General features: G+C 28.2%; 1 protein-coding gene across 1 annotated transcript; it reads left to right on the forward strand.

Moving 5' to 3' along the window:
- Positions 1-703: 703 nt before the first annotated feature.
- LOC132942153 (zinc finger BED domain-containing protein 5-like) lies at positions 704-2,353 on the forward strand. The gene is made up of 3 exons (XM_061010463.1): positions 704-1,016; positions 1,176-1,673; positions 1,749-2,353. Exons 1-3 carry the CDS (start codon positions 704-706, stop codon positions 2,351-2,353), a joined length of 1,416 nt encoding a protein of 471 aa, XP_060866446.1.
- The last annotated feature ends 7,653 nt before the right edge of the window (positions 2,354-10,006 follow it).

Consider the following 10,006-nt stretch of genomic DNA (forward strand, 5'->3'; position numbering starts at 1 on the left):
CGGACTAGAGATTTTTCTCGTTCGCGGAACCGATGAATTATTTTTTAAATCAATACAGGTGGTATATCGGCATGTAAACATAAGGTTTACGGCAGTCACGGCTGCAATGGAACCTTGACAGTAATATACAACAGGTGTGCCCGGACAAGATTTTCGGTCACCTTTGACTTTTCACGTACACATGCCATTTCAGGCTTATTTCGACATACGCCCATTCATACATCTCATATAATATTATATAACATCCATGCAAAAATAATCTCTTCGCGTTAACCTTCAACGGGTCACGTGGTCTCAAAAAAACTTCATACGATAATTAGTACCACGGGGGAATATAATGTTACCCCTTTGCAAATCAATTACATTTTAAACAGATTTCACAGATAGGTACTATAATGTATTATTATCATGCACATTGCACATATATATATAGTAAGTATTCAATATCATTCTATAGCCCAGCGGTTCCCAAACTGTGAGGCGCGCCTCCCTTGGGAGGCGCAAGCTTTTGGCAGGGGAGGCGCGAGCCGCGTGGTAAATATTGATATTTTTGAATCAACAATAATTTTGTTGAAATGTCATAACTATTCCAAACAAATATTTCATACTGATGAAAAAAAATAATAATAAACCAAATTACTCTATAGAATTGCTTATCTATGTATTATAAAATCAATGGTATTACTAATAAGCTGCCGATAGTATGATTCCAAATAAATTAAAGCGTCATTTTGAAACTAATCATGGATCGTTAATTAATAAAAAACGTGATTATTTTGTAAGGCAACGTGAACAATTAGAAAAACAATCAACCAGTTGTATTAAACAGACAAGTGTTCCAACCAAAGCACTTTTAGCTTCTTATAAGGTAGCATTTCGTGTTGCTCAGAGTAAAAAACCTCATACAATTGCTGAAGAACTCATTTTACCATCAGCAATTGATATGGTTTCTACTATGATCGGGGAATCTGCTGCAAACCAACTTAAAAATATTCCCTTGTCTAATAATACAATAAGTCGGCAAATTCATGATATTTCTGAAAATATAAATGAACAGCTTATTAGTAAATTAAAAAACAAAAATTTTGCAATTCAACTTGATGAAGCTACCGATAGTAATAAAGACGCACACTTGATATGTTATATTCGTTTTATGGACAAAACAAATATTATAGAAGAGTTATTATTTTGTAAACCAATTTTCGGAGACACTAAGGCTCAAACCTTATTTGATATCACTAATGACTTTATGAATTGTAATAATATTAATTGGGAAAACTGTTTGGGTGTATGTACAGATGGGGCTCGAGCTATGGCTGGTCATTATGGTGGACTTCAGGCTTTAATACGAAAAAAAGCTCCAGAAATGATATGGACTCATTGTATTATTCATCGAGAATCTTTAGCATCACAAAATATGTGTCCATCGTTAAATACCGTACTTCAAACGGTTATAAAAGTAGTAAACTACATAAAAACAAGGCCTGTTAAAGCAAGGTTCTTTAAAAAAATATGTGAAGAAATGGGAGCAGAGCATACTGCGTTACTGTTTTATTGTAATTCTAGATGGCTATCAAAAGGAAACGTACTAATACGAGTGTTCGAACTTAGACAAGAACTTTACACTTATTTGAGTGAAGAAGGTCATAATGATTTTAACAAGTTTATTGATAGTGATTTTGTAATTAAATTAGCGTATTTATGTGATATTTTTGAAAAACTTAATATACTCAACACATCTTTACAAGGTAAAGAAACTAATATTCTGCAATTATATGATAAAGTGGTTGCTTTTATTAAAAAAATCGAGTTATGGCAAAGGAAACTAACCGAAGAAAACGGTAAAACCACGTGTTTTTCATTTTTAAAAAGTTTTCTTGAAGATAATGATCTTGAATTACCAATGAGCTCACTAAACATAATTTCTGATCATCTGATGACTCTTAAAAATCATTTCGAGAAATATTTTCCAGAAGACATCGTACAATACAATTGGATTAAAGATCCATTTAGTGAAAACCCTTTACCAAATTTCACAACTACTGAAGAAGAACAATTTATCGATATTTCATCTGATTCTTCGTTACGAATGAAATTTTCTTCATTTTCACTTTTAGAATTTTGGAGCAGCATTAAAGATGAATATTCTGAAATATCTAACAAAGCTTTGCGTGTACTACTACCATTTGCGACATCGTATTTATGCGAAGCAGGCTTTTCTGCAGTTGCTGTATTGAAATCAAAATATCGATCAAAACTTAATATTGAAAAAGAAATGCGTGTGGCTGTCACAACATTGCTACCTAATTTTGAAGAATTATTAAACAGAAAACAAGCACATTGTTCACATTAAGTTTAAATATTAATACGCATTGTATTTTGTAATACTTTTAATTGAAGTTTAATAATATTTACTGTTAACTTATATTTTCATAAAAATAAAAGTGTTTGTATATTTAAATACTATAAATTTGTAATTTAATTTTTTATAGGAGGCGCAATTATTTTTTTTAATTTTTAGGGTGGCGTGAACTTAAAAAGTTTGGGAACCGCTGCTATAGCCTATGTAGTACACATTATACAGTAATCAAGAAATGACGACAGGATTTAAAATATTTTCAAAGTCTGAAAGTTCAAATTACAAATATTAACTCGAAAAAATGGGCTAATAGTGCTTATAGCGTACGCGTGTTCCGTCAATTTTAGAAACAAAGTGTATATTTCATTATTAGTTGTATCCATATTAACCTTTCCTTATAAAAAAATCGCCTTTTTCTTTTATCATCAGTATAATAATTATAATATTCTCGATTCCCGCCTAATTAACGGAGGATTTAATTTTTGAGAATATCAGCAAAACGCCAATTTTCCCGTACCAACACCCTTTGATGATTCAATGTTTTTGTTATAGACCGAAGTATACGCCACGACGACGACGGCGGCGTTTTGTTTTTTTTTCCAACCAGTTTTCCACCAAGTTTACTAAAATTAATATCATAGTTATTTTTAATAAAAAAAATAATATCTTTTAAATTTATTCCTATTGAACAACTAATAAATAACAAGTTATAGTTTATTTTGAATATTTATTTTTCCGCATATTATCGATACATTTTTGTCATATTTTAGATTTTTTATGAGCATAATATTTTATTGATTTTAACTTCTGTAGCCAAACCCTATATTACTATGACTTGTGTATTTCTGAACAAATTGTTTACATCAAGTTTCAAAAAGTAAACTACCACCTAATGTTTATAAAACAAAATATATTGTGGCAAATAATCTTTGATATTTTCATTTTTCAAATATTACATATTGGATTATATTATGTATGTTGTAATATGCGTATTTTTAATGTGTTTGCATTTAATATTTTAAAAACAAATTTTAAATGTTAGAGTTTTATATTTATTTTATCGAATCAATGTTAGCTAAAGAGTTTATTATAATAATATGACATTACAAAGTATCAATTTATGAATATAGCAATTACGTTTTTCAAGGCTGTGTAAGCCAAATTGAAAAATAAGAAAATGTAATTTTATATCCCCGCATTATATACAACCCGAGATGGTCTAAGGTTACAAATTTAAAAATGTAGTTTCAATATTCTCAAAACTGGTTCTTTTAATCAATAATTTGTACAATTAATACATTCTCTTTATAAAAATATATCTGTATGTATAATACGTAGGTATACTTACATACTGTAGTGAAAATATTACTTCGAAAAACCTAACATTATAACGTTGCAGTCTATTAGTGAATTGCTCATGTCAAAAATTGGGTAACTATAGGTATCTAACCCGCACCTAAATGTTGCAGCGCACCTAATAATCCAAATGGGTAACTTTACATTATGTTTACACGTACAAATAATTGAAGTATTTGATTTTAAAACACACTATAATTATTTTGCAGTAGGTTATTCGTATATTATCCTTGTCCGATTATAAACGGATGCGATTAAACTAATAATAGTAGGTTTAAGTATTAACCACCAAATGCACCTAGCACATACACAATTACTACTAAATACTACACTTTAATAATCTATGTAGCGATATAAATGTAATATCGTGTATATATATATATACAAGGCTGGGCAAGTTAATGACTTTTTTTAACTCAGTTAAGTTAAGTTAATATGCACCAATAACAAAAAGTTAAAAGTTAAAAGTTAATTTAACTATAGGTTAACTCAGTTAAGTTAAAAGTTAATACACACTTTTTATTAACTTTTTATTAAGTTAAAAAAAAGTTAATTTGTTTATACAACGCTAGCGTACTTAATTTTTTTCCAACCCAAAACTAAATAATTATAGGATATACCTAGTGTTTATACTTCATACAGTATTTCCATATAACCTAGATTCGATTTTTAACTTCAAACAATTACGATACATATTTTTTGACATAAAAACGAAATAGACTGAAATAGTGAAATATTATAAAATTGAAAACAAAATAAATTAACTTAACTTATTTCTTAAAATGAAAAATTAACTCGTTAATTTCACGTTAATTAAGAAAGAAATTTAGTAAGTTAACAGTTAAGTTAATGAAAAGCCAAAAGTAACTAGTTAAGTTAAAAAGTTTAAATAAAATTAACTTTTTAACTTAACTTTAACTTTTTAACTCGTTAATGCCCAGCCTTGTATATATATATATATATATGTTATGATAACATTGAAACCATATTTAACCCACATTTAACCAACAGTAAAACATATTTTGTCCATAGGAATTAACGGCATTTGGTTTTTTGGTAACAAAATATTTACAATTCAAATTAGTTAAACCGGTATAATAATAACGACATGAATACATTTTAAATCATTTCCTATATAGGTACAAGAAAGCCGAACGATTATTATAGTTGACCTAGGCAAGACAAATTATGAATTGTATACCCAATTTATTATTAAGTAATAATAATATTACAAAATAATAATTGTTTCACACTCGGTTATATACGTCATCATCCTTATAATATTAATAGATTAATTTTTGCAAAACATTAGTCAGACCTACCGGTATACTTGGTAGGCAAAATTGCCCCTGGTCGTGTTCCCTATAACACAAACGCTGATCATTCTTACAGACAGGGTGCGTCAATCAGTCCACAGATAAATAACGATAACTGGAGATCTTTCGACATTCGGATAATGATTCGAACCTGGATACTTAATAAATCGTTTTGTAGGTGCATTTAATACTAATGTGTAAAATAATAAGACAGATATTAAATTTAATTGAGGAAAATCACTCACAAAAATTAATTTACCCAGGAAAAAACCCACAGAAATTTGTTTACAAATTGTAACATAATATTAAAACAGAAATGTACCATTTCATCCTCTATACAGTCTATGATATTATATCGGCTTCAAAATTTAAATTATATGAGCTTTACTAAGAGTTTAATCATAAATTGTAATAGTTTAGACAAAAAGGAGTAGGAACCCAATAAAATAAACTGTAAACTGCACTTTGCTCAAACCGGTCAAAATTGTCATCAATAGTTGGGTAATAAAAATTCAATTTATTGAATTGCACGTATATTGTGCATCCATTCAATATAGTTAGTACACATAACTTACTATGTAAGTATAAGTTAACCTGTGTCAATGATATAACGAAAAATTATATTACGGTATAATTACACGGCACTCGCATAGAATTTTATTTCCGTGTGCTATTTTACTAACTCACACGGTGTTTGTTTGCTTGGGGTTTTTACCGCAGTAATTTTTTCCGACTACCATTTAATTTATCATATTATTTGCTAACTTCTAAATTTATTCTAGCATAATATATTGTGTTGATAAATCTGAAAGTCAGCGACCCTAGTCTACGATGACGTATAATGTGAATATATTAATTGTGAAGTTGTCCATAGAGATTAAACGACATTTAGGTAGGTACCACATAATATTATGGAGGCCATTTGTCATAAACTATATTACATTTAAAAACCTCACCAAAAAGTGTACAATACGTCCTGAACTATATAAGGGTTATTGGCTTTCCAATTAATCAACACACTGCGTATAATGTGAATGCATACAGACTGTAATAACAGGAACACCTGACAAACGAAATAACTATTGTTTTAAGAAATATTTAAAATTTGTTTTCTATAATACAATTGAATTGACTTGTGCGCTCCACGTATAACATAACATTTATTGTTTTAGATTCTGAGCGACAAATTTATTGATTTTACAATGAACAGTCTCAAAGAATATGTGTGCAAAATGTGGGACTAATTTATTGTTTTAGTAGTTTTCAAGTCTATAAGCCCCACGGCCCACACATACAAACATACATTCATTTTTACATATTATACGTCGGCCTGATTTTCGAATTTTGTATTTCCTAAATTCTAAATTTTACAGGAGAAAAAAAAAGTTAAATAAATTTAAATTAGTAAACTACGATTCGATATATTTTTTTTAAATAAAGTAATTATGTTCTTGTAATATTTTATCATTTTTAAATTTGATATTTGGATATTTAAAGAACTCACGAATTTTTCTTCTTGAAATTCCAAAATATATGGAGAATAGAGATACGCCATTCTGTATAATATCATAGAAAAAACTATGGATATTATAAATATTACTAACTTAATTTATTTTACTGAAATTATGTCAATATTAATTGTGAAATTACCTTCATATTAATTACAATTATTTAGGTACCTAGGTAAGACTACTATATCATATTAACCATCTCTACAAGCCCGAATTTCTACTAGCTTATAACTTTTCACTTGATTATACCGTGAGTACAATAATTATTAACTATAAATTAATTTTCAATTTAAATAGATAAGAAATGTAATACAGTTCGTTACTAGTTTTGTAAAATGTCGTGACGGTTTAATAAATCAAATTTTGAAATAACTGCGTACGGAGGTTTCGATATTGAGTTTTATTTCATATTTCATTGTAACTCGTAATCGACAAAATTGTGAATAAAAAGTAAAATTGAGAGAAACCAAGGACATAGTTAATAATAAATTTAAAAAACTTTGTAAATTATTGGGTGGGTGCATTTACCATTGGTAAATTATTGGCTTAATGAATAGTTAAATCGAAACAAAGTTAATTACCATACCTACACAGTACACATACCTCGGTAGTTAAGCAATCACACATGATTACAATATTATATTATTAAAATTACTGTGAACTTTATTTTTTGAATAACTACATTAGATCAGTCTTATTTTGAGGAATACCTATAATGCCTATACACATTATATTATAATAAGACACATAAGACATGTTAAACTATGCCTTGTGTGACACATAAAATTACTATTGCATATATGGGCAATATACCATAGTATAATAGTACTGGAACTTTCAACCAATTTTCATTAGTCATTACAATGAAAAAATACACATTTCATATAAGTACGATTACTGTTTATTATTTTATATAAATTATAAAATCACTGACCGCAATCAACGAACTGTTTTCATTTTAATCATCCATCACCTAATTGAAATTGTTGATAATGATTGTAGGTAGTAAACATTTTTCAGGACAAATAATAATAAGTTATTAAATAGTGTATTATGAATGCTTAGATGACGGATGCTAAAATCTTTAGAAATGTTTAAATCGTTTTATTTGATGTTATTATGAATTAGTTCAGACAGATTTAGACATATTTTATAAACTCAAATAAAGTATAGCTCTTGAAAAGGAACCTATAAAATTTGATGTACAAAACAAGTGTGTAGTCAACTATTAAATCTTAATAACATATTATAAAACAAAGTCCCTTTTTCTCTCTGTATCCCCTGGGAGGTGCTCAAAAAAGAATTTTGAGATTTATGATACACATTTTTGTTTATTAATGGTTGCTATGGACACAAACATATAGAAAATATTCAAATTAAAAAAAAAATTATAATAAATCTTAATCTTATAACAAAGTTGCGCTGTCTGTCTGTATGCTTAGATCTTTCAAACTACGCAACGGATTTTGTGTGGTTTTTTAATTGATAGAGCGATTCAAAAGAAGGTTTATATATGTATATAACATGCATAATATAGTAGAGAAACACTGCCCCTTTTTTTTTTGTATGTACGAGCATATCTCGAAAAGAACTCTACTTCTTTTAATACGGTTTTCACTAAGAAATCGATCGAGTTGCGGGGAAGGTAAATTCAATAAAAGTTATTTCAATAGATTATTACTTGGGAATTGGAGGGTGTATACAACTTGATTTTTCAACTCATTTAGGCTGTAAATAGGTAAAGAGTAGCTCACACATTTAGCATAGGTACGAAAAATACATTTTTTTTTTTTTTGTCAATCTAAATGGTTGCAATTCGTTACATATTATATAAATATTATAACTAGAAGAAATATGGTACGTACATTTTGTACAATTATAATTATTAAAAATACAAATCTTTGGCCTGGGCAACGTCGGGCGGGACAGCTAATCTATGTACTACGATTAATATATTACAACACTCACACCATACAACTTCATAATAATTATACAATATTAAGTGTGCGAAATTACCAAATAAATTGCATAATTGTTTATTATTTTGAAGGCAGTAACGGCACGCACAAAAAATTATATTTTTAATAATAATATGTTCACGTTATTATTGCTGATAATTATTAGAAATGTAGACATTTTTTTTTTAAATCCTACATTATAATACGTACTTTGTCGTGAAATTTAAATAAATAATTAAATTAATAAAATGAAAACACTAGTCTCGTTAAGATGTATAATTTACGAAATGAACATATTACATACTATTAATGCTCAAATGTAGACATTTTTTTTTTAAATCTTACATTATAATACGTACTTTGTCGTGAAATTTAAATAAATAATTAAATTAATAAAACGAATATACTAGTCTCGTTAAGATGTATAATTTACGAAATGAAAATATTACACACTATTATTACTCATAAGTCATATATTCATAAAAATCATAAAAAAATATACTAGTTTTGGAAATAAATTGATATTCTCAAATTTTTACAATTATTATCTCAACAATAACTTGTCATAATTGTTTTACAGCTCAATTAATAGATTCCAAGACTACAATATTATTGTTATAACATCATTCATTAATTGTACCAATATTATAATATTTTAAAATTGTAAGCTTTTGATCAATTTTATTATACTTTTCTGTTATCACGGTAATTATTTGTATTATAAACATCGAAACAGAAATGTTAAAAATGGACAGTATACCGAGTATGGCATTCTTTTCGTTCACATCGGTGTCTGAAATCAATAACGTTTATATAAAAAGCATTTCGCGTTGGAAAAACATCTCACGCTGGAAATCACGGTGGCTGACTACGAATTTCTTTAACATTTTTTGACGGTTGTCGGTTAGTTTTTCCGCATAATCGGACTGCTCCGCAAGGATACAACCAGTACTGCGTGTATTGAAAAAATCGAAAAATAACCTCTTCAAAGACGTGCGTTTATACAACGAGATTTATTGAGTTCTGATCTCGAGCGGGATTACATATTATATTATATTATGTAACTTTTTCATCACATAGCTTCCGGAAAAAAGTTGTCCACAAAAAATATAATAATAGCTAAGAAAATCATCATTCAAAATAGGCACTTTGGGAAACAAATTCTCACTCAGAATCGTTTTTCCGCGTGGACTGCGGTTCGTCACTGTTTCGTAATTTACGAAGACGATAAACAACTGTCTTGTATGTACAAGCGAGGAAACTGAGACGGATGTCCTCCGATTATCCAATTTGTATGATATTCCGTTATCCGCTAAGATTTTTTTTTAAAAATATATTTTTGTTTAATTACATTTCATTATACGTAGACGAATAATTTATTTTCGTCGCCAATAATAATATGTTTTGGTTTAATATTGTATTATACACTTTGTCGTTAGTATTTACCTACATGATATGGAAACGGACATTTTTTTACCTTACTCAAACGCGTAATATTATCAAGTT

The sequence above is a fragment of the Metopolophium dirhodum genome, chromosome 3 (genome assembly GCF_019925205.1).
Source record: "Metopolophium dirhodum isolate CAU chromosome 3, ASM1992520v1, whole genome shotgun sequence".
Lineage (NCBI taxonomy): Eukaryota > Metazoa > Arthropoda > Insecta > Hemiptera > Aphididae > Metopolophium > Metopolophium dirhodum.

Coding starts and splice junctions, on each gene's coding strand:
- LOC132942153 (XM_061010463.1), top strand. CDS start 704: ATGATTCCAAATAAATTAAAGCGTCATTTTGAAACTAATCATGGATCG. Junction 1,017..1,175: donor CTTGTCTAATAATACAATAA/GTCGGCAAATTC, acceptor CAAATATTATAG/AAGAGTTATTATTTTGTAAA. Junction 1,674..1,748: donor TTTTAACAAGTTTATTGATA/GTGATTTTGTAA, acceptor CATCTTTACAAG/GTAAAGAAACTAATATTCTG.